The 25,236-nt window shown below is 35.5% G+C and overlaps 4 protein-coding genes across 6 annotated transcripts; 2 read left to right on the top strand and 2 right to left on the bottom strand.

The window, feature by feature from the left end:
• The first annotated feature begins 411 nt into the window (after positions 1-411).
• Positions 412-1,722, top strand: LOC148207004 (RTF2 RING-finger protein). The gene has a single exon (XM_088105246.1). The coding sequence runs from the start codon at positions 545-547 to the stop codon at positions 1,622-1,624; it is 1,080 nt and encodes a 359-aa protein (XP_087961372.1). The 5' UTR covers positions 412-544; the 3' UTR covers positions 1,625-1,722.
• A 1,751-nt stretch (positions 1,723-3,473) lies between these two features.
• LOC148207003 (uncharacterized) lies at positions 3,474-6,435 on the bottom strand. 3 transcript variants are annotated; one of them, XM_088105243.1, is made up of 3 exons: positions 6,322-6,435; positions 4,421-5,842; positions 3,474-4,319 (listed from the first exon to the last, which is right to left on the bottom strand). In XM_088105243.1, the coding sequence occupies exons 2-3, from the start codon at positions 5,683-5,685 to the stop codon at positions 3,827-3,829; spliced, it is 1,758 nt and encodes a 585-aa protein (XP_087961369.1). In that variant the 5' UTR covers positions 5,686-5,842; positions 6,322-6,435; the 3' UTR covers positions 3,474-3,826. The 3 variants fall into 3 exon arrangements, with proteins under 3 accessions (XP_087961369.1, XP_087961370.1, XP_087961371.1); XM_088105244.1 differs by having other exon boundaries at positions 4,421-5,672; positions 6,322-6,431; XM_088105245.1 differs by having other exon boundaries at positions 4,421-5,627; positions 6,322-6,427.
• Positions 6,436-7,328: 893 nt separating this feature from the next.
• Positions 7,329-11,260, bottom strand: LOC124838864 (pentatricopeptide repeat-containing protein At2g33680-like). The gene is made up of 3 exons (XM_047314571.2): positions 9,089-11,260; positions 8,706-8,784; positions 7,329-8,436 (listed from the first exon to the last, which is right to left on the bottom strand). Exons 1-2 carry the CDS (start codon positions 11,232-11,234, stop codon positions 8,735-8,737), a joined length of 2,196 nt encoding a protein of 731 aa, XP_047170527.2. The 5' UTR covers positions 11,235-11,260; the 3' UTR covers positions 7,329-8,436; positions 8,706-8,734.
• A 2,930-nt stretch (positions 11,261-14,190) lies between these two features.
• LOC148207002 (FIP1[V]-like protein) lies at positions 14,191-23,435 on the top strand. Its single transcript, XM_088105242.1, has 9 exons — positions 14,191-14,855; positions 17,522-17,778; positions 18,247-18,373; positions 18,451-18,519; positions 18,631-18,771; positions 18,946-19,047; positions 19,153-19,427; positions 20,078-21,698; positions 22,585-23,435. The coding sequence occupies exons 1-9, from the start codon at positions 14,298-14,300 to the stop codon at positions 23,110-23,112; spliced, it is 3,678 nt and encodes a 1,225-aa protein (XP_087961368.1). The 5' UTR covers positions 14,191-14,297; the 3' UTR covers positions 23,113-23,435.
• The last annotated feature ends 1,801 nt before the right edge of the window (positions 23,436-25,236 follow it).

Below are 25,236 nucleotides of genomic sequence, written 5' to 3'. Positions count from 1 at the left end.
ATAAACTAAAATAAATAAAAAAAATCCAAATACTTTAATCTCTTAAATTTAAGATACGTTTATTTTTTTCTCTAAATCTAAAATTTATTTTTTTTAATTATCATATTTTTAAAATATTTATTTTAATATTATCATCTTATATCTTCTTTGAAACATAACAAATGATCCATAATCAATTTATAAGATATTCTATTTTGATTTGATATTTTTGTTATCAAATATGTAATGATATATACTTTTTCATTCGAAATATTCATTTTAACAATCAAAATTAACATGCCAAAAGCAATATTTTTCAAATTTTAGAGGATAAAAAATTAACTTAAATTTTAAAAGATAAAAAGCAATCTTAAATTAAATTTTAGATTATATATATAAATCAGAACCAGGTTAACTTCTATTCTTAACCAAAGCTGTCGCCAAAGTCGGTTACTATAACCAATCGTACATCATCTTCTAGGGTTTGTTTCGACCATCGGAAAACCCCAATCGATCACTTTTTCAATCCCCAATTCCACATCACAAACCCTAGAAAATCGTTCAAATGAATAAAAAATCGCTCCAAATCCTGGTGCAGTCACCGGACCTCGGAATTTCCGTTCAATCCACTACCAATCACAGAACCCTTTCCGATGTCAAGCACCGCCTTCTCCCCCGATCACACCAATCCTTCTACTTCACCCTCAATGGCAAGCCCCTACCCGACGAAACCCTTCTCTCGAGAATTGCGCCTCTCTCCACCCTCTCCCTACGGCCCCGCCTCCTCGGCGGCGGTGGAGACGGCGGAGCCACCGGCGCCGAGTCCCGCGACTGCTACCTCAATATGTACGCTGAGAAGAAGCCAGATAAGGTGGACCCCCACGAACAGCGTCTCTCAAAGTGGCACAATTGCTCTCTCTCAAATGAGCCCCTGAGGGAGCCCTGCGTGATCGACAAATTGGGGAATATATTCAACAAGGAAGCGCTGGTGGAAGCTTTGCTGGGGAAGAAGCTTCCTAAAGAATTTGGGTACATCAAGGGATTGAAAGACATGATCAATATTCAACTTTGTTCGATTCCTGGATCTGATGACGGGGCAAAGTTTCAGTGCCCCGTTGCGGGGCTTGAATTCAATGGAAAATATAGGTTTTTCGCGCTGAAAAGCTGTGGGCATGTTTTGAGTGCCAGGGCTCTGAGGGAGGTTAAGTCTTCGTCGTGTTTGGTTTGTCACAAGGAGTATGCCGACGTTGATAAGATTGTGCTCAATGGGACTGATGAGGAGGTGGCGGTTCTGAGGGAGAGGATGGAAGAGGAGAGGGCTAAGATAAGGGAGAAGAAGAATAGGAAGGTTAAGAATAGTGATGATGGTGTGAGTTTGGAAGGGACTAAGTTGAGTGGTACCAAGCATCGTGTTGATGTTAAGGCTGTGGAGAGGGTTTCAGCTAAGGTGGAAGGAAAAGGCAAGGTTGCTAATGGTAACGTTGGTTTGAATGGTGCTGTTGCTGCTGCGAAGCGTTTCAAGGCGTCGGATTTGGCACCAGCGAATGCTACTAAGGATGTGTATGCGTCCATTTTCACTTCGTCTAGGAAGTCTGAATTTAAAGAAACATATTCTTGTAGGTCTCTTCCTCTTGGTAGAAACTGATTGAGGAATCTGTGTATTGGTGTCGCTACTGTTTTATTGTTGAAGAATGTACTGAATTTTAGATTGTTGTATAAGAAATTGAGTTTTCCTCTTATGAATTTACTGGTTTCATTTCCATCACATTATTATCATTAATCATACTTCGGAAGGAGTTTTGTTGATAATATCTATTATTTGGAACGAGAGAGATTTTGGAATTTGTACTCGTTGTTTTCCTATATTTCTGATTATATACCGCTTGCGCATTATTCGATAGATAATGTTTAAGTGATAGTTGCCATATAAGTTGGGTTAAGAATTGAGCATGCTATATTCAGGATAATTATTTTAGTTTGTCATGAATGACAGTTTGAGTAGGTCAGTGATGTCTCCATAGTCAGTAGAGAGCATTGCACTAGTATTACCCTTTCTTCCTTGTAGATAAGGAATGTGAGAGGGCCTTTCCTAGCGATTATAGAGAGCTTATTCCAATAATACACCATAAATTCTCAGTTATTAAGCTATTAAAAACTCTTTTTAATTAATTTATCATTTAAACCTTACATATCTTCTGTGAGCTTATTCATTGCTAACACCTATAAATGAATGACAAGTTTGGATCCTATATTGGAATCACAATGCTTATTCGTTGTGTATCAGTAAGGCAATTTGACTTCAAAACAACTGGTGGATTTTCTGTTAATGAAGTTTGTGCAGGATGAACCTGTCAGATGGAGTGGTCGTGTGCAAGGTCGTCATACTACAGTTTTATCTGTAGAATTACACGACTTTACGATACTTATGAAGAACCGTGGTTTTCATCTATATACTTATGCAATGTAAGTTGAATGATAACTTTTGTTCATAGTTTTTGTGTAGCAGTACTGCATTTTCGTTGTAGATGAGAAATGTAATTCAAAAACTGCACTTATATTGTACTGGGTTATTTCCTTTTCGTCCTTGAATGAATGATGCCGTATTTAGACCACGGCCCCCGTAATTCATATATCAGCATAGCATTTTGGATTTCCTGTTAACGAAAGAAAATTCTGTTGAGCTTTGACAGCATGGTTATGTATAAAATGAAAAACAGTCCTCTTGTTAACAACGAAATCGACTTTAAATATATCTATGTAACCTAAATCTTTGTTGCGTTCAAAGAACATAAAACTGAAAGCTAAACAATTTTTCACAGCTTGTTCGCAAATTTTGTGTTGATGAACCATAATCAAAATGAGAAGCGGAGATTTAGAGAATTCAAGAATTCTGGAAATAATCAGGGCTTGAAAATAAGACAGAATTGCTGGCTGCGTAAGCTTTTGGTAGTGTTTGGATAGAAAATCTGAAATGCACGAAGAACATACAAAGGTATGACATAAAAGCAACACATCACTTTTCGTACACTCGAATTAAATGATAGGTAAGTAGAAATAAAACACAAGTTTGGAAAGCAGAACAAATATAATAGGGTGGTTAACATTCTAAATTACTTTTCACAAGCAAAGATAATGGTATGAGCTTCGGTTTGAATGTATGCCTACGACAACAAAATTTACGACATTGTACCTGTATAGCATTTGATTAGAATCGTTGTAGGAGATCGATGCTTGACCTTTGCGGAGGCAAAAACAGAGCTGATAAAGTGTATTAGTGATATTTGTGAATAACATACAAATAAACTTGTGCTTACTTAACATTATCAATACATGGTCTATAATCCACGGATACAAACAATGCATTATCGGTTGTAGGCCCTTGAAAATAGTATAGAATGGCAAGTTTAAATCGTGACAATACAACAAAACTTGTAATAACCTGCAAGATCATTAATAGACGAGGTCTACAAGCGCTTTAAATAGAAGATAAAAGAAACAAACAGAATCACGAGTCATATGATTAGTTAGAATTGCAATGATATAGGTGTTTCTTTTGCAATGGAACTTAATTTACAGCACAAGTAGATGGTTATTGCTCAGCTATGGCTTAATAGGTAAATATCATATTGTAGACTAAAAAATAACAAAATCTAACATATATATTCGTCCATTACTTTTGTGTCGTTACCGAGTGATGGACTCAGAACCACATCACATACTTTATATATTGTATATGATGCGAAGCAGGGGAGATAGACATATAACAATCAATTGTATGCAGTGAAAAGTCAGGCCCAAATCAAGTAGAAAGAAGAGGTTGACATTAAAAGATTGGAAACACAGTTCACTAAGTCACTACTACTTCAGGATCAGTAGCACTCTTGTTATCAGTGATGGCTTGTTCAGGATCAGCAGCACTCTTGTTATCAGTGATGGCTTGTTCAGGATCAACACTCTTGTTATCAGTGATGGCTTCTTTACGATCAGCACTCTTGTTATCAGTAATTTCTTCAGGATTAGCAGTCTTGTAATCAGAAATGGCTTCTTCAGGATCAGCACTCTTGTTATCAGTGATGGCTTCCTCATTGACAACACGCAGATCTGGATAATTTCTATGGTTTAAAGAATGCAACCAAAGAGCAACAGTTCCTTCCTTCTGCTCCGTGGAAGAAATATGGGAATATATGTACTTCATTTTGAACTCCTCAGCTTCTTTCTCATATGCTTTCATTGACACCTCTTCATGGCTATCTTTCCACTTCTGGTTATATGAAGAAAAGAAGCACTCGTCCAGATATAATCCAACCTCAGGAGCAGTAGGCACATTAATGTTCACATCCCTGCGTTTAGGAAAACAAAAGTAGAAAAGTATATCCAATGAGAATCACAGCATTTCAAATGCAAACTTATAGATAACACAAACAATAGAAGTTGTACTCACTGCTGCAAAGCTTTATTGATAAGTGATTCTGGTGCACAATTTCTCATTATTGCCACTGCCAGCCCTATCATCTTCCGTATCTGATGAAGCATGAAGCTCTGTCCCACAACCTCACACTTTACAAACTCAATGCCCTCAACTACAACAGTAGTGTTAGCATTGAATGAAATAATGTAACGACGAGCAGCAGGGTCCTGTGCTTTTGTTCGGGTGGTGAAGTTATGGAAATTATGAGTCCCAACAAAAAAATTTAAAACCTTATTAAATCTCTCCCTCTCCTTCTCACCGTAACAGAACCTGCTTCCACCAGTAGACTTATCCACTCCGTTCATTTTTTCTTCCTCAATAATGTCTGAATTATTCACAGATTCACCATTCAAAGGCACATCCTCATCCTGAACAGTAATCATGTTCTCAATACCAGTTTCAGGGTTCGTGCCATCAACTAAAACTTCACCCTTAGTATCAATCCCAGACTCCCCATTTAAATGATTATCATCCCCTTTGCTCAGAGAAACTTCCACATCCTCTGCAACTACAGAATCAAGCACAACATCTCTGTTTGATCCAGCGTCAACATCCATAGCTTCAAGTTCCAGATTGTGCTTACGGTTGCCAACTAATCCTACCACCTTTCGGCCTCTCTCAGAACACTCCAAACATTTAACAAGCTCGTTTGTAGATCCCAAACTAGCCATGACAGTCTCTCTATCACGGTGACAACTTGGATCAAGAGCAAACACAGGAATGAGATAGACATACCTCCTCCGGTCACAGAACTTCTTGGCACTAAAAGAACCTGTCACACGCTTGTAACCAAAGATCCTTATCTGAGAGGGAAGGTTTGAATTAAGGCGGTCAACAAGGCCAGGAGGATCAATGTAGAAACGACCGGAGACAACCTGACCAACAGCACTAACACCTTTATCTGTTCTAGCTGAGCGAGCCCAGTCATATCGTTTAGGAATTCCACGATCATGTTCAGGAACAGCTCCAGACACATATAAGGCCTCTTCTAGGTCACCTTCAATGGTCTTTGCACCAGGGTTTTTCTGCATACCCTGATAGCCAACACCACAGTAAGCAAAGAAAATGGCAACCTTACGGCGTTTGTATCGCTTCTTGGTGCCCGGGGCAGTTTTGCATTCTTCATCGTCAGAAGTTGTGGTGGACATCTTCAGCTTCTTGGGCTCTGGCTCGTCCGCAGCTAATGGAGGTGGTGGAGGCAGGGATGAAGTTGTCAGCGCTGTATCTGGGTTTTCCATATTATAGAAGTGACAAGAATGACTGGTAGAAGTCAATGTTTTAAAATGTGGAATGTTCAACAACCGGAAAAAGGTACTGGCTCAAGACTCAAGAGTCAATGGCCAGGCCAGGGGACAACTAATACCAAATCATTGACACCAGCATGAGGCCACAAACCTAAACAACAATTTGATTTATTAATTCAGAAATGAACAAGTCCTATAGACGTTCTTTCAGTGCATTTATAGTTTCTACACACAGCTCCGGATGCAATTTCAATTTCTTGAAGTTTTAAAGAACTCGACTAATCACAGTTATCTCTACTTTTTGAAAGCCTTTTCATGTTTTGCAACAAGCAAGTTGAGAGAACAAATAATTACGATCACAACAGCAATAGCGTGAATTATTGCTTGCTGTTAACAGTTGATTTATGATTGAAACCACATAAAAGACTGAAACTATTCAGATAAAAATAGACGGGGGAAATCCAAAGATCACTAGGAACATCTACCCAAAAAGCATGAGATTTTCTTGAACTCCACAATCCACATCCACTTCGAAAATAGCGGGAAAAAATGGCACCTAAATATTATATCATATTTTTACAAAAGAAAGAGAATACGATAATGAAACAATGAGCGCAAAAGAGGTATTACCAGAGGAATGAGCGGGAGAACGGTTGAGAATGCTAGCTGGGTTGAACTGCAAAGTGAAAACGTGTGTGCGAAAAAGATGCAACAAATGTTAAACCCTCGTTTCAAGTTTCACAGACAAACTGGGCACGCGCCACTGATTTCTTACATCGGCCCCATTACGATTTTTTGCACATGGGCCTTAACCTAAAATTGAACGATGGGCTGACAACTTTTTAGGGAATTTTTTTTGCATCCGTGTTTTTTTTTCTGCACCCCCATAAATATTAAAATTCCCACTTTGCCTTTTGGTGTAAAGTTTTGTTGGATTGCTCCTCTGGAAACTTTGTGAATTGTGAAATCTAGAATTTAAAAATGTATACCAAATTACACAATCTAGTATAGTAAATTGAAAGTCAATTTTAATTTTGGATGGTGTAATCTATATAATTTAATATTGTTTTTTGAATTACATAATTCAGAAACTCTATTTTAAAAAAATATAATAATTTATGAATTCAAAAATGACTTTTAGATTCACAAGTGACCTCCGTATTAAACAATTCATAAGTCATGTTTTTCAAAAACAAAAACAAAAAGCTTTCGAACTGTAAAATTTCAAAAGCCTGGAAGTCTTTTATTTTAGAAAAAAAATTATGAATTTTGTAATTCAAAAATGTTTTTTTGGAATTACGCAATATGTAAGAAGTTGCTGAAGTAGAATTCGAAGAGTGGGTGGGGACAACAAAGCAGTGAAAGCAAGGAGGTAATGCTGTTTAGTCTTTTAAAGATCCTTTGGAAGTGCAAGAGAAAACCATAAGGATGCAAAACAAAATACTTAATTTAGTATAGTTGGTATTACAATTATTATTTTATATGCATATAGTTATAAATCATATATCACCATGCCTTCTAAAATTGGCCTAGAGATGGAAATTGATGTATTGTTTGTCTCAAAGTTCAACTTATTTTTTATGTTATTCACTGTGTAACAAAACATCATACGCCGACAAAAAAATGGGAAATACAAATCATACAAAATATGAAAGTCCAGATAAATAGGTTGGGGATATGCTCTAAATACACCCGATTAGTTTGTCTGTGACTTTTAAAGTGATTTATAAGTGTACAACGAGAGCAAAAATATATCAATCCTTAATATATACGATTAAAATTGTAGTAACCTTAATAATCAAACCTCAGCCGACCACCTTTCTAATCAAAATAGATAACTTATTTGTAGATCTTGTAATTACACTAATCAGTAAATATCACTGCAATGAACGAGAAGGATGGAAGTTGTTGCCAGTGCTGAAAATTCCTATCTCCAATTACTGCTGTTGGCCGTTGAGGATCGCCCTGTGCATAAAACTCTATGCATAGACAGCAAGTGGATATTGAAGATAATAATGATTCATGGATTCCAACAGCGAACCAGCAGGCTTTAGCAAAATAAATTTTCTATCGTGTAGTTTTAATGATCTTAGGTGTGTGGAAACTTTCACTTAAAGCAACAATACGAAAGTCAAGAAACAGAAATTTACCGTTATACCAAATCAGTGTGTACATCTTGAATTTTATGCATACCTCCTCTTTCCAAAAGTATTCTTTAGGTGCTGGGTTTTACGGTCCATGATGGGGCTGTAGTAATTCTATGTATGACCTTAGGTTTTCTTTTTGGCATATATGACAATATGAGCTTGGTCTATTTAAACAAACCAAAAGAACGCCTAGTCGTCTAAGATCTTGCTAGCACTAATAGCACATTTAGTTGCCTGAAGTGCAAATGACCCAGCGCATTATATAGCTGGAACAGAAGCAAGTATAATTTGTTAATTGACTCTCCGCTTCACTCTTAGGGTCCGATTGGTTGACCTAAGAGGATTAAATAGCTACTGACCTCTTTCTTCTGGTTCCTGATCATGTATGTGCCCCATGAACAGCCTGACCAACGAGCTCATGAATTGCACATAACAGTCGCAGCTTGAAACTTTTGGATGTGGGCCAGATTCTGAATCATTGGCTCGAAAATTGCCATACTTCTTCATGATTTGACAATCCTCTTAGCTAACCAACCAGAAAAAAGCACAAGACAGCAACACCAATGCACTAATTGCAACTCAGTGGTTAAATGCCATCCTGGATTGCAATATATCACCATTAATTTGAGATTGTGATGAAGGGGAAAACAAAAGAATAGTTACAAAATAATGACTTCCAGGGCTGGAGGAAGCAATGCTAACATATAATCTCTAAGATAAAGAAAATTGTTTGTAGATGCAAAACAGAAAAAGGACAAATTACTTCACAAATATACGTAGAAGCAATCTTCAAATATCTCAATCAACGAATTGATATAAAAGGGGGACCATAAAAGGGAGGTTTCTGAATATAATGAACAATCTTACATTGGGCATGAGTTGATGATCTCATCAATCTAAAAGCCACCACAAACCCTGAGTTGTATCTCATCGCTGCCTTCTTGATCTACGTGAACAAGGGAAATGAAAATAAAGTTTAAATAAAAAACTAAGAATTGAAATAAATTATAAAACCAATATATCAAGAAGAAAAGGCAAGCATGAGAAGCAAATAAGTTTGAAGACAGAATATGCTGGTTCAGATGCAGATCGTATTTATCTCAAATTTTCAATACAGTTACTAAGAGGCTTTCTTAACAGTAGAATTATACCATACCCCGAGGTCCAATCCAAACAACAAAAGAAAAAACACTGCATAGATTACTTGTAAACATTGATTGGTACAGATGGGAACTTTTATCAAATAATACCTTTCAAATCATCACTGATAATTTTAGGAAGTAATGGATCAAGAAGAGGTTGATATCCTTCATCTTTCATTAACTTGGTTAACAGTTTTAACGCCAACCTTATTTCTTCAATTTGTGGGTGCATATTGTCTCCAACAACAAATACATGGGTCAAACTTTTCAACTCAATCCAGCTACAACCAGGTTCTTTAGTCACCCCTCGGGTCTTCATCATCCCCCTGACACGCTCCACGTCTTCCCATTTTCCTAAAGCCGTATATATACTCGATAACAACACATAAGCAGACGATTCTGGCGAGCCTAACTCCATTAGTTTCTCTCCAGCATAAGCACCAAGATAATAGTTACGATGGTTCTTACAGGCCCCTAATAATATGCGCCACAGACATAGACCATGATCAACTGTTGCTGATTCAATGAATTCTTTTGCTTCATTTAGTTGTCCAGCACGGCTCAAGATATCAACCATGCAAGCATAATGCTCTACTGTAGGAGCAATGTTAAACTCATCAAACATCATCTTAAAATAAACCCACCCTCTTTCCACCAAACCCATATGACTACAAGCAGAGAGAAGATTCACAAATGTGACACTGTCGGGCTTTGTTCCCTCCGAGCACATCTCTTCAAACAACTTCAAGGCTTCAATGCCGCGACCATTTTGAGAAAGTCCGGATATCATTGCATTCCACGAAATTACATCTCTAGAAGGCATCCTCCAAAAGATGCGGCATCCGTCATCCAAACTTCCACACTTTGCATACATGGCAGAAAGAGCACTTCCAATCGGAACTTCCAAGCTAAAACCATACTTAATAATCCCGGCATGCATTTGCTTTCCCTGATCTAAAGCCACCAAGCTAGAACAAGCCTTTAGAACACTAGCCATAGTTAAATCATTGGGGATAACTCGCCCCATCTGCATTTTACCGTACAAATTCATAGCACCTTCATAATCCCCATTTTGTACATAACCCGTTATGATTGAAGTCCAAAGAACAACATCAGGTTGTTGAATATACTCAAAACCATTCCGAGCATCCCCTATACTACCACACTTCGCGTACATGTCCACCAAAGCCGACATCACATACAACTGCAATTCATAACCCAGCTTCAAGGAATACCCATGCATTTGTCTCCCTTCCACAACAGCACAAGCATCACTACAAGCATTGATCACCCCAACAAGAGTATACTCAGTGGGCAAAACTCCAGAGCGATGCATATCATAAAACAGTTTCAGAGCCTTATCCGCATCCCCGCTCTGAGCAAAACCAGTAACCATAGCCGACCACGTGATCGAATTCTTATTCCCCGACAACTCAAAAGTCTTGAGCGCATCCTCCAAGCTCCCACACTTCGAATACATCGTCACGAGAGCATTCCCCACAGAGACAAAGCAAACACCCCCGTTTTTCATCGCAAGAGAATGAACCTGCCTTCCGGTGTCCACAAACACGTGACTCGTCAAAGCACTAAGAACACTAGTGATCACAAAATCTTTTTCATTGTCACTCTCTTTTTCATGACGCAATAGTTCAAAGAGCTGAAAAGCCTCATAAGCAAACTCCTTGGAAGCATACCCAGAAATCATGGTAGCCCAAGAAACCACATTCCTCACAGGCATTTCGTCAAACAGCTCACGCGCCTCCGCAACGAGACCCGTTTTGCAGTACAAGTTAAGAAGCGAACTGGCAACGAAAACGTCATCGGACCAGGCCGTTTTGACGGCAAGAGCGTGGGCCATGCGGCCGGCGCTGGCGTCGGAGAGGTTGGAGGAGGCGGTGAAGACGCCGGTGAAGGTGTGGGCGTTGGGGAGGGTGGTGCAGGCCATCATACGGCGAAAGAGACGCATGACGTGAGAAGAGGCGTAGGCTTGCTGTTGGGAGAATGCATTGATGAGACAGTTCCATGAGATGACGTCCTTGTGAACGATGTTGTCGAATACGAGGTTGGCTTCTGCGAAGTGACCACACTTCGTGTAGAGGTTGATGAAGGCGTTGGCAATGTGAGTGAAGGAGAAAAAACCGTTTCTGAGAATGCGAGCGTGCAAAACTCGACCTCTACGAAGTTCTTTGTTGACAGTGTAGTGAAGGAGAGCACGCAACACTTGCACGTGTTGGGGAGGAAATGGAAGAGGCATGCATCCACTGCTAACAAATGACAGTGTCTTTGTTCAACTTCACTAGTCTGGGTTTGCTTTCTTATATAAAGATGTAATAAATTTATTTTTTTTATAATATAATTATTGTTAAAATATAATTGTTACAAAAATATATTTAATTTTGTTAAAAAATACTTATTTTTAATATATAAAGATAATTTCTTTTCACATATTTCATATTTTAATTTTACCTTTTATAATATAATAGGAGGTATCCGTTTTAATTTTTTTTAATAAAATTGTATATTATTTATATATTTTTCAATAATTAGGTCTGTATCTAATTACTTTATTTATATAATTTAGAAAAAAATAAATTTTAAATTCTGGATCATTCAATAAAACATCAAAGTGAATTTCTTTATTTCTGTATATTAAAGAATTATTTTTAATAAATTTTACAATAGTAGAATGATTTAAGTCATTCTATTTAAAAATTATATTATTTTTACTTATCCACAAAAATCATATTACACTAGGTCCCTGTTCTTATAGTTTTTGTTCTATTTTTTCTGAGAATATGTTAACACAATATATGATATCATCTTTATATAATACCATTAAAATATCTAATAGGACATTTAGATATTATATAATAATATAAGTTGTGTGTTTATCTTCCTTACAAAAAAAATATTACATCTTAATATCCAAAAACACTTCAAAGTTCTATTATATACTTTCAGTTAATATTTTCTCTTTTACAATAAATATATATATATATATATATATATATATAAAGATATATTTAATTTTATTAACGAATAAAAAATGACTTTACATCTTAATCAATTTATAAATTTAATAACTTATATTATAATATAAATATTAAAAATCCAGACACATATAAGATAACATCTATAATTTTTACTAATATATATATATATATATATATATATATATATATATATATATATATAATGTTAAATGTGTGATTTCGACTCTGCTAATTTTGCTTATCGGTTAGTGTATGAAAGCATACTCGTTCAACAACCATATAACTCGCTTAACAAAAATAAACACTGAAACCGACAAGTTTATATTATTCCAAAGTCGTCCAATAACACTTGTCTCACCTAGCCACTTTCAAATCAGTGAGTTATTTGAAATGATCACCAAATCAATAGCTCTTGCTTATCGAATCTCCATAATTCTATATAACATAATTTGGAAATTTATATCATTCTAAATCCAACAACAATCATAAATATCAAAACGTATCAACTAACAAATTATATAATACTTAAAGGCTTAATATATTTCATTTGCAGCATCAACTAGAAAACATATGCAATTTCATAATACAATTCAATGAAGTCAAATTAAAACCCTAATTTAACTTCCCATATCATATTTCATTAGACAAATAAATCACACAAATAAAACACTATACAAGCATACAATTGACAATTTAAAGTATTTACAAGTTAAAAACAATGCAATTATTTTTTTCTTTCTTGAGAAACAAATGAATTTGTTTTTACGAATCTCAAATCTCTTATAACTCACAAAATGTCCTATCTATACTTAAGAACAACACAAACACGATCACGATACACCATTAGAATCATTGATCAACAAAAACTTATATAAATGACTAAAAAGATGTATGTAAGTAGATGAAGACTCACATGCAATATATAACAGAACGAAAAAACTGATCGACCTTGAAAAGTTTAAGACAAAGATTATTGTTATAGTTTCGTTTCTTCAATCATATGAACAAAGAGGAATAATCCTTAAAAGTAAAATAACTTTAGAAAAATAAATTTGAAAAAGAGAGTGTATTTTAAAACAATAATGAATTCATATCAAAACTATTTATATAAAACTTTTTAATATTAAAATTATTGAATTTTATTGTTTTTAAATCACTATTATTTTTAAAATATTATTTTAACATCTTTAACCTTCTTATAAAATTTTCAGGAAAACTTTATTTTTTATTAAAAAGTAAAATAAAATTTTCCTTAAATATACAAAAGTAATAGAAACAAATTTTTACAAATAGCATTAGTTATCAACTACTTATTTAATGGAATAGTAAGGATTTAATTACTGGCCTTTTGAATTAAAACCTTGTCCATGACATAGCTTTTTAAAATATGATATCATTTAAATGTAATTTTTTTATAGATAAAATTACTATCAAGCATAAAAGGTTAAAATATTAAAAGAAAATAGATACATTTCAAATTCCTGTCCAAGATTCTCATGTCTTTAAAAGAAAATGTTTTTCTTCTTCCAGCATGCATAAAGATAAATTAGTATATTTTAAAGAGATAAAATAAACAATTATAAAGTTATATAATTTTGTACAATTTTGAATTCTAACATCTTTTAATAATATTAAATTATGAAATAGAATATTATAAATTTGATAAAATAAAATAAATATTTTAAAAAATATATAATATTAATATAATTTATTCACCATATATATATATATATATATGTATATATATATGTACATATATATGTATATATATATATATATATATATATATGTATATATGTATGCATATATATATATATATATGTATATATGTATATATACATATATATATATATATATATATATATATATATATATATATATATATATATAAAGCAAATGAGTTTTTTAAAAAATGTACAAAACAATTAGTAAAAGGTTATGGAATTATTCAACAAATTTTTTATCTTTCACAGTAAGTATATCATCATCTATTTCAGCGTTTACCTTAAACGTATTTATATACTAAGACTATAAATTTATAATGTTACAATCTCATAAAAGGACTTTATCAATATCTTTTCCTTAAAATAAAAAATTTGGTGTTAAAGTAGAAAACATATAATTTTATATTTCTATTAACTTAAAAGGAGATGTTAGAAGAGAAAGTGTGTATTTTTTTTTTTTATGAAAATACAACAATAAAAGAGCACGTTAAGAAGGTGATGAAGATTGGGCTTTGGCACTCTGCCATCTCCCAAACCAACTAAGCCAAACAAAACCCTTTTTTCTTCTAACCTCAATACACTTTCTTGAACACAATCGCCATGGAAGACGATGATGACTTCGGTGGTTTATACACCGATCTTCCTCAGCCCTTCGCTCCTTCCTCTCCTTCTCCTCCTAAAGCTCAACCCATTCACAGCCAGCAATCACCTCAACAATCTCCGCGCCACGCGGAACACGTAATCGCTGATTCCAACGTCACCGCTGAACCTTCCGTTGATTTGATTGACAGTGACGTCAAATTCGACATCGAGGATGAGGAAATCGACGACGAGCCACTCATTCCGGGACTAACAGGAGACGCCGTAGAAGCTTCCAGAAGAATCGGCGAAGGTGATGATTGGGAAGACAGCGATGATAGCGAGGATGACCTGCAGATTGTGTTGGACGGTGGCCTTGGCCTTCCTGATGTCCGCGATGACGGTGGCCTCGAGGTTGAGGCTGCAGCTGACTACACTGAGGAGCGCGATTGGGGCGAGAATTCCACTCAACCGCTTGATGGTGAGAAGAAGGAAGCGGGAGAGTCGGTGAGAGTACTTGCGCCGAAAATTGGGTACAGCAATCAGGGTTATCATCATCCTTTTCATTCTCAGTTTAAGGTCAGTGTCGTTGTAATTGTACATTTAAGAATAGTAATAAATAAAGTTTGATGATCCAATTTAGCTGGTTTTGTGTCTCTTTTGTGCTTCCTTGTTGTGAATAGCTGAAAAAAGAAAAAAAAGCTTAAAAGGCAGTGAAATAGAAAGAAGCCAATGCAAAAAGATTTTGTAATATTTTTTATGTTATTATTAATATTATTACATCGTGACTTGCACAGTTACACCAATGAAAAAAATTTAGTTGAAATTATTTTTTTGTTATCCTTTTCTTTTTGTACATTAGCCGAGCCTTGGATTCAAGGAGCCTTGGATTCAAGGACCAACCGAGTATGGATGTTAGTTGACACATGCGGATTACAGAACATCAGAACATATATCGAGCATGACATCGTCATATGGGCGATGTTCTGTATGGTATCTGAATAACTTGTACCTTGGCAACCTTGTTTTTTTGTTAAATGTGAATGAAAAGGACAAATAATTATGGTACTGGTTTATGGGAAAAAAATAAAATAAGATGGAAGGATGTAATAAGTCTCTCTCATAAACTAAAATTAGTTTATTCCCAAGTTCATATACAAAAACTATGCAGAATCTCACTCATGTATCATGGTTGAGTCGCTGTTATTTCCTAATCAGCTGCTACGGGAAAATGAATCACAATGAGAGTGTTTTCTCCATTTTGTTAATTCAGTTCCTTTGCGTTTGGTGAATCTTGAAGTATAACTGTTAATATCCCTTCTCGCTAGTGTATCAAGCTTTCTAAGCTGATTACTCTAAATATTAAACCATGTTGACATTAATTATTTTTACCGGTTTCCATATTTAACTTTAATCAACTTATCAAATAAATGTTCCTTTCCAAGGTGGTGCAGACTACAGAACAGTTTCACTGAATTTTGGGTTTTTTTTTTTCCTTTTTTACTTTCTGGGGAATGGAACTGCTTGATCTTTGCATCTTTGTTTGTTGCTTGAATTGAGACGAAGACATCACCAACAAAAGTTTTACCATATTCTTTGAGATGTTATTTACCATAGAATTCCTTTTCTCCACTACTTTCAATGTTTTCCTCGTTATCTTTTTATCTTTTTTCACAAAACTAAAAGTATGCAATCTACTCTTCTTACTAATGTTTATAGTTGCCTTTTTTTCACATGTCCAAACCACACTGCACGGCAGTGAAGCATGACTAAAACTGGCAGCCATACTTCAATGATTCTGAGTCTGAGATCTAACTAATAACTCACAAATGTAAAAATCATGCACAAGCCTTCACTTGGCATAATAAGCTCCTAGAATATTTTTGTTCTAGACATTGGCTCTGTGTTATATTTTTTTTTATAAACAGTAAAAGAAGAAAATGAGAAGGAAAAATGAATTAAATTTATTTTAAAATGCAATTACATTTTTGCCTTTTAATAGAAACTGTTTTGTCTAACTTATAAGTTGATTTTAGATTATAGAAAAATAACTCAATTCATTTTACCTTTTCATTTTCTTTGCTATAAAATTTTGTAGAGAAATTTATTTAAATAGGACTACAGTGTTATAGTTTTTATGAGCTTTGACCTACTGGCCCCATCATTCTAAATAATTTCAGCACAAGTAATCATAGCATAAAAAAATTAGTAAAAGAACACGGAAAATGTACTTTCAATTATGTGGGATGTTCATGCTGCTCAGCCTGCGTCACCTTTTAAAAATTGTGTATTATATAAAATTGAGGTAATTTTTTCAATAGCAATTGGTTATAATTTGCTGTTGCCTTAAAGAGTCATTCATGACATGTATATTAAATCCAGTTTGAGATGCTGCAGACACAGGTAATTAGCTGAATTCTGTTTTCAGAATTCCAGAACCATATTCTTTGACACACTCTTATGCCTTCATTTAGTATTGTTGGCCGAATTTTATGTGGGTCTCACTTCAATAAGTCTACATTATTTGCAATTATGAAATTAATTTACCTGATTTATATGGCTTGTTTCTTCCAAGAAACCTTTAAATACATTAGAACGGAAAAAAATTCACCGAAAGGTTTATGCGCTCAAACTATATTGGTTATTAATTATATTTGGGTGAGCATTTACCAATTTGTTTTAGATGAACTTGATTTTGTTATATGAGTGTCAACCCAAGTGGTTTATGTGCTGTAATTTTTATCCAAAAAGTGAGCTTGTGAGAGAATTTGGTATAAAATTCCTATCCCACTGCAAAAGTTAAAAATTTTCATTGCTGGTTGGAAGCAGAATTGCATTATGATGCTTCAAATGTGAGTTGGGGGCTCTCCTAGCACATTCTAGTGGGGTCTTGTGATCAATTGTTTGTTTCTATAATTTATGTGTTTCTATGCATGTTGAACCTACAGAACTTGTGTCTCCATAGATTCTATCAGTAATTATGCTTTCTAAATTTGGCTGGTTGTTGTACTTCCTCTCTGCCGGTTCATTGATTAATTTTTATCTTAAAAGTAATCTTTTATGGAAGAGAAGAAACTATCTTCTGTTCCATTCATCAGACAGTTAGATATTTCATTTACTCTAGACTCGTATAATTGTTTCCTTCGTTTTAAGTATATAAATATGTGAACTATGGATTATGAAATGGAAAGTAATTAAGTATCTAATGATTAGCATTTTTCACTTTTGTTTTAATTGTAATGTAGTATGTCAGGCCAGGTGCAGCATCCATCCCTGCAGCAACTAGTTCTACTCCAGGAGGTCCTCTTGGTCAGATTCGTCCACAAGCTAACATGAATCCTTTGGCCGGTCATGGCAGAGGGGATTGGAGACCAGCTGTAATAAAAGGTGCTGCAGCCATGCAAAAAGGTTTTCAAGCAGGTTCTGGATTACCTATGCGGGGACACAGTGCAGGAGGACGGGGCTTTGGTGGTGGATTGGAATTTGTGCTTCCTTCTCAAAAGTAAAATTTAATTGACAATTTTATTTGTCTCTAGCTGTGTTAAGACAACAAAGGAAGTGATTGATGTCAACTGCTAACTAGAAATTCTTTTTGTTAAGCATCTGAGTTGCATTGCATTTAGGGGAGAAGTGTTTGGAATATGAAATATGCGGTTTCTGAGTGGAAAGAGGCTAATAATATTTTTTTTTGTTTTCCTTTTGATCTATAAAAGCTTTTTGGTAATTTTGATTTGAAGTATAAAGTGTAGATAAGGTTAGTAAACGAGCTTTATATTGCATAAGTTGTTAGATCAATATGTTAACCAAGGTCATCATTATTCATTTTTCTCGGAATGACGTTTTTGTAGGGCAAATCTACTTAATCGTTTACACCTCCATTTTATCGCCCCCTACGTCCTCCATTTTATTACTACTATACTGATTTATCTCCCAGTGATTTCTTTTTTAACCTGCCACTTTTTCTTTTCAGGACAATATTTGATGTTGATATTGATAGTTTTGAGGAGAAACCATGGAAATATCCTGGTGTTGATGTATCAGAATTTTTCAACTTCGGTTTGAATGATAATACCTGGAAAGATTATTGCAAACAACTGGTAATTTTTTTGCTTATATTCTTTTCCAGTAGAAATTTAGTGTAGACTGAGAAAATCATTTTTTGACTTTCTTCTAGGAACAACTACGGCTGGAGTCTACCATGCAAAGCAAGATCCATGTTTATGAGAGGGGTCGAACAGAGCAGGTAATGATGTTAATGTTGGCTAGGAACAGTTCCTTATCACATATTTCTGGAGTTCTTTTGGTCCAGTGCTTATTTAAAATAAATTAAATCATCAACTTGATTTCATTCCAGGACTATGATCCAGATTTGCCCCCTGAATTAGCTGCAGCTTCTGGTATACATGATGTTCCTGTTAATAATGGTAATTATGTAAAGTCAGATGTTGGACAAAATGATCTAATAAAAGGTTCTGGACCTATGCGACCACCAATTGTATGTATTTCTACCATTCATTGAACTCCTCTATTTCGTTATGGCCATATACTTTTTTTTTCTGGCGTATGGCCTGCTTGTGTCTGGTTATTATAGTACAAAATATTTGTAGAAGTTTCTGCTTTTCTTATTGATTCTCTTGCTAGGAGTTATTAATGTTATTCATTTTTTCAGCCAACTGGGAGAGCAATACAGGTGGAAAGTGGTTCTGGTGATCGTCTTCCTTCCATTGACACCCGACCTCCTCGAATCCGTGATTCGGATGCTATCATTGAGGTTTTTGAGCTATTGTCATTAACAATGTGTCGTAATTAGATTTGCTTTTATTGTTGCATCCTGCATGTGCAATGTTGTTGTTACTCACCATATTTTTATGAACAGATTGTTTTACAGGATCCAGCAGATGATGTTTCCAATGCAAAAATTGATGATCAAGATCAACAAGAGGGTGATGAGCCCCAGAAAAAGGATTTTACTGATGACCATGTATCTGGATATGAAATTCCAAGGTTAGAGTCCAAGTATTTTAATGGTCAAAAGGGAGAGCTGATTGGAAGAAGAATGCTCAATATGAAAGCCAGTCCTACTAGCATACCCATAGAAGATGAACATTTGCCCTTCCCCCAGGAAAAGACAAATGACTACTCTGATTCTAGGTACCAAACTCCTGACTCCTATTATGTTCTTTACATAGGATAGATATAGATAATTCAGCCAATCCAGGTTAAATTTAAAACCATTCTTAATCCATTCCACTTTGATCCTATTTATGCGAAGTTTGTGTATGATGCATTGTGAACTTGGGCGGCATGAGATAGGACCCAAAAATGATAATTCAGATCCGTAAAGAATTGCCTAAAGACACAATCAGTAGCAAATACTATTAGTTCTGGCCAGATTGGTCAATGTCGGCTTCTTATTCTTTCTCACATAAGCATTCCATATCCTATGAAAACATTGAATGCAACATAATGAAACATATCCAACTCCTAGAGAAAAAAGAAGGCTGAATCTAAGATCAAGGTCTTGCAACCACTCAATGTAGAAAATAATTTGGTTAAAAAAATATATTTGTCAAATTTATATTTAAAATGAAAAAGAAAAGGATTGTCCAACAACTTAGATGCTTGCAAACCTTACAGGAAGGGATGGTTTTTCAAGTTTAGGTGTGTTGGCGTGTTAGTAAAAACTTTCATTTTTAAGGACAACAACTTATTTTGTTATTCTTTGCATGTCCTGGTGGTTTTTGATGAGTGCTCATTTATTTTAATCTGCAATTCATTAACAATTTGTTTTCTATTTGCAGGAAAATGCAAGGAAGTGCATGTGATGATCAGTCTCCCCGTTTTACTTGTAGTCGAGAAGTGACAATTGTTGACAATAAAAAAGAAGGGTCGGTTGAAAGCATGGAAGCTAGACATAGTGCACACTTGTCATTTCCTGTCGTTGAGGATGTGAAGGAATCCAGCATTGAAAACAATCAGCTTGAGAAAGCTCGGACAACTGATAGAACTTCCAGGTTGGAAAAGGGAGATAGAGACTTAAATGCAGTGGACAACAGAGATGTCATTAAGGATGGGGTAGCAGAGAGACAGAAAATAACATCTCAAGTTGAGCAACCTTTGCTTGGGGATGGAAGTGATTGTGAGGACTCAAAATCTGTAAGAAGTAGTGATAACAGCAAAGCAATATCAGAAAGCAGCAGGGATTATCATAAGCAATGGGATGGTTTTGAAGTACGTCAGGATCCTCATGATGTTCATCTGGGTAGCATTAGAATGCAATCTCATGATAATGAGCAGGTATTCCATAGAAGAGAGCAAGATGGGGGCAAAAAAACAGAGACAAACGGTATGGTGATTAGAAGTAGAGAGAATTCATACTCTCACAAGGACCGACACCCTAGCTCGGCACATCAATCACACATAAAGATTGATGGCTTTGAAAGTCAAAGAGATAGGGTTAGCTCTGACATGGATTGGGAACGTAGAAATGATGATCTCTATGGAAAAAGGGTTAAACATGATGAGCCAAGAAAGAGGGATAAGGGTAGGGTTCGTGAAAAGGAGAGAAGCGACAATGATGATTCCTTTCGATCAAGAAAACAGTTGGATAATGGTACCTACAGGGTTCCATATGACAAGGACGTCAGGTCAAGAGTCTCAAGACACAAAGAAAGAGATGATAGCTTGAAAGATAAGCATGAAGCTTTGGAGGATTTCCGTAACAAGAGGAGGAAGAATGAGGAATATCTTAGGAGGGAGCATGTAGCCAAAGAAGTTGTGCGTGGGTATAGAGAAAATGTCAATCGGCACAAGCCAGAAAAGGATTCAGTATTGGATCCACGGAAGAGAGATGAGCATCAAAGAAGTAGAGTTGACCTTGATGTTCAATATGCTGCCAGACAAAAAAACGAGGCCTGGCTACTGAGGGAGAGGGGTAATAGGAAGAGAGATAGAGAGGAGTGGCATCAGGTGAAACAGTCTCGCGAAGAACATCCATTCAAGCGTGAAAGAGGAGGTCGAGATTCTGTAAGAAGTGGACGAGAAGCTGAAGAAAAGATATTGGCTGGCCTTGTTAGGGCTAAGGATGAACATAAAGTTTCGGAGAAAGAATACCAACATAGAGAAGCAATGCGACACAGTGACCAATTGAAAACAACGGATCGAGTTAAGGGTGAAAGCCCACACCGTAAGGGGCATGACGATGCTAATGTCCGTGGAAATCAATACAACAGTGAGGAAAGGCGATCCAGGGAGGACAAATCAAGTAGTCGAGGTTATTGTGCCACTAATTCTTTAGATACTCAAAGAGTTCACGAGAGAAAGCGTGATGACGACTCTAGGAAAAGCAAAGAACCCATTGTTGGTAGTTTAGGCACGTCCAACAAAAGTCCAGAAGCTCAAAGTGGTCAGACCAATTTCAAGGTATACTTGATGCTTATATATTTTAAATGTGAGATTTATCTGGAAATTATCCATCTCTACGTGTGACTTGTAGGAGAATGGGTCTATAATAATGGGTAAAATTAGTGCCTAACCATAGAAAACAGGCTTGGCATCGGGTATCTAATTTCATTCACATGGTTCCTCTTTCCCCAACTTAATGCCTAGGGAGAAAGGTAGAAAGCAGAAGATATGATTCGGTTTAGCAGAATTTTGTCCTTTTCCGATTAGGCTTTATAATTTAGTGCATAATATGAGCCATGCTTAAGTATCTATACAGTTAAGAACCAATCTATTATTTTAAGTTACAAGTTTCTTTTTCTCTACTGGCTGTAGTTAGTCCTTAATGTTTTTGCACAAGAGATTGTTATTATTTCTTTGACTGATATTATCTGTCACTGTCAGTATTAAGCTTGATCCTGCTTGTAATGACATACATGTGATTAATGATTGGAAGAAATCTTGCTATTACTGGAGTGTTTCCGCATAATTTGATTATATCCATCTCTCACATTTTTCTCTTTTTTCGCTATGGTCAGCAGTTGGACCTAGCCAGGTTTTCGAATTCCCTTGAACGTCATTGTATTTGACAGGATAGGTTAATGTAGTCAGCAGGATTCGGGCTGTGAAATATCACTCTTCGAAGAATGAAATTTTGAGACTTATTTCACGAGAGTGTGGTTTGATAGTTCTTAGTAAGCCTTGGACATCGATTTTAAATGCATTTTTCCTTTCTCCTTCTGTCTCTTCGAACCAAAAAGTGATTGTGGAATAATTTTTTATTCCTTCTTCTGATTTTGAGCTCAAGCTGATGTAAACAGTTACTGGGTACTAACTTATATACGGTCTTTTGTTTCTGTTTATGAAGGGCATGAAAGGCTCTGGCGATGAAGATCATGCAGAGGATGAAATCCCAGGGCATCGGCTGTCCAGAAAAAGGAATGGAGAAGCCAACTCAGATGATGAACAGCAAGATTCTCAACGAGGACGTTCTAAATATGACCGCTGGACAAAGGATTTCAGTAACAGCAGCAAGTCGTCATCTTCCTTAAAGTTCAAGGACCTTGAGAAAGATAATAATGATAGGTCTTCTGAATCTGGGAAACCTGTTGACGACGAATCTACTAAGTTAGTTTATACCAATCACCAACCACATTTATCAGTTGAGGGGAAGGGTTTTGTAGATGTGGAGATGAAGGATGCTAAAGCTAAAGAATTAGAGGATCAGCACCCTGATACTGTTGATAAATTGAAGAAGCGTAGTGAGCGGTTCAGGGTTCCAAGGCCAAGCGAGAAAGAGGCAGCTGTCAAGAAGTTAGAGGATGAAAATCCAATGGATTTTTCAGAGGTCAAACAAGAGCGACCACCCCGGAAAAGGAGGTGGATAGGTAACTAGATGAGAAATCTGGGAGCTTATTATCTGACTACAAATCTCGTTTATTTTTTACCCCACGAAAATGTATGCCTGGCCTAATTTTTGTAAATTCTAGCAGGCTCCCCTTCCACCCATTAAGACATTCAAAACTCCTTTACCATAATTCCTGATGGATAACCCCAATTTAGGTTTATTAGTGCATTGTGATTTTGAATAATTTGTTGAAAGTAACATTTTTAGTGTTTGACATTATATGTAGTTAGACCATTTTTGTAACCACGCACCCAATACATTATTATACACTGTATATATTGGTAAAATGTAGACCTTGAAATTTCACAATACATACACGTTTATCTGTGTCTAAATGTGATCCATATCGTAATTTGATCTGGGTTATGAGAATTATGGGATTAGCATGACCGAGGCTTGTTGCAATATTGCTGGTGATGCACGAGCCTTATACTGGCAGTGTTCCTCTTGTGACCGAGATGTTCCAAGTGTCAGAAACCAGAGACATCCCTGGTGAAGGACGGTCTGAGGTGGATGCTGCTTACTTCCTAACCTCTCTTTGGTGATTGAATATGAGATGTCAGCAATGATTGTTCTTATTGTAAACTGTAAGTTAATATTGATTACTGTTTTTTCCAACAAGAGGATGATTATACAATAATTTTAGCTCTGTGCTTGGCTGTATCTAGATGTTAATGAAATGTAGTTCATGAATTTCTGTAGTAATAACAGAAGGCATCAGCAAAAAATAATCCATTTACAAATCTTTCAATCTGCAAGTTTATGCGAACAAGTGCCTTTTTACATACTTTGGTTAGGGAAAGGATGTGGCAGATTCTTGCAACTTATGCAAATATTTTGCACTTGCCTAGCTTGAAAGACTAAAAGGGTAAAGACATTTGGTTGGTTTATTTGTGCTTATTTTTCATAAAAATGTGTTTTTTTTAATAAAATAACATATATATTCATTTATTAATTTATATGAAAAGCACTCGTACTGTGTCCTTGAGTATGACATGGTGATGCCAACTAAATAGCATGGTGAGTAAGTGGATTGTTTGTTAATACCACATCTTGTGGCAATGGTGATGCTAACTAAATGTCATCCACAACAAAGTTTAATATTAGACTTAATTGTTTAATTGGTGTCCAAATTCATATGTTAGTATTAAGTTAGTATCTTTTTAAAAATGTCTTAATTGCGTCTTCACGTGATATAATTACATCAATCAAATTATTTTAGAGAATTAATTTCGTGATGACTAACAAATAATTGTTTTTATGACGTGATGTATTTTGAAAAGCCATATTTTCATGTTACGAATAAATATTGCAAACAAATATAATTACATCAAGTATACCATTGACACAAACTTCTGATAGAAGTAGGCTTTTGCTTGTGGCTTCCGACTCCATCTTATTTTAATAAGTTTTACAATGAAAAAAATCCAAATATTATGAACATATTTGGAGAACTTTTTTGCCGAAAACGTTTAGAAAAAGAATTAAAAGGTGAAATTTATTTTTTAGTAAATTAAAAACATTAAGAATGAAAAAAAGTTACATTGAAAAAATTCAAATATTAAGGACATTTGGAGAACTTTTTTGGCAGAAACATTTAGAAGAAAAATTAAGGTTTAATACGTATTTTGGTCCCTCTTTTCGTAGGGTCTGTTCAAATTGGTCCTACTTTTTTTCAAAAGTTCACTAAGATCCCACTTTTTGCAAAAACGATGCACGTTAGTCCTTTTTGGTTACGGCGTTAAAAAGACTAACGGCACAGCTGCCCAGCTGGCACAAAACTGATGAGCTGTACATTTTTTGTTGAGGTGGCACTGTGAATTGGTGATTCAATCCAGTTACAAAATCGAACCTTCAAACCTGCTTTTTTTTTTAATTTCTAAAAAAGGGGAAGAAGCCTAACTGTGTATCCATTCTCCTCTTCCAATTTCTATCCAACCAAACAGGTCGTATGAGAAAGACATGCATCCTGATACTTGTTCCATATCTTTCAAAAACATTTTCCATGGAGTTTCAGCTTCACCCAAAGCTCAACTTTCTTTTATGCTTATTCATCCTTACCCTTTCATTTGCCAACGCTCAAGCTACTACCTTTGGATACTGCGGTACTTC

This window comes from Vigna umbellata, chromosome 1, assembly GCF_029865625.1.
Source record: "Vigna umbellata cultivar VRB3 chromosome 1, Vumbellata_1.0, whole genome shotgun sequence".
Classification (NCBI taxonomy): domain Eukaryota; kingdom Viridiplantae; phylum Streptophyta; class Magnoliopsida; order Fabales; family Fabaceae; genus Vigna; species Vigna umbellata.
Note: the sequence above shows the minus strand (reverse complement) of the source record. Positions and strands in the feature narration are given on the sequence as shown.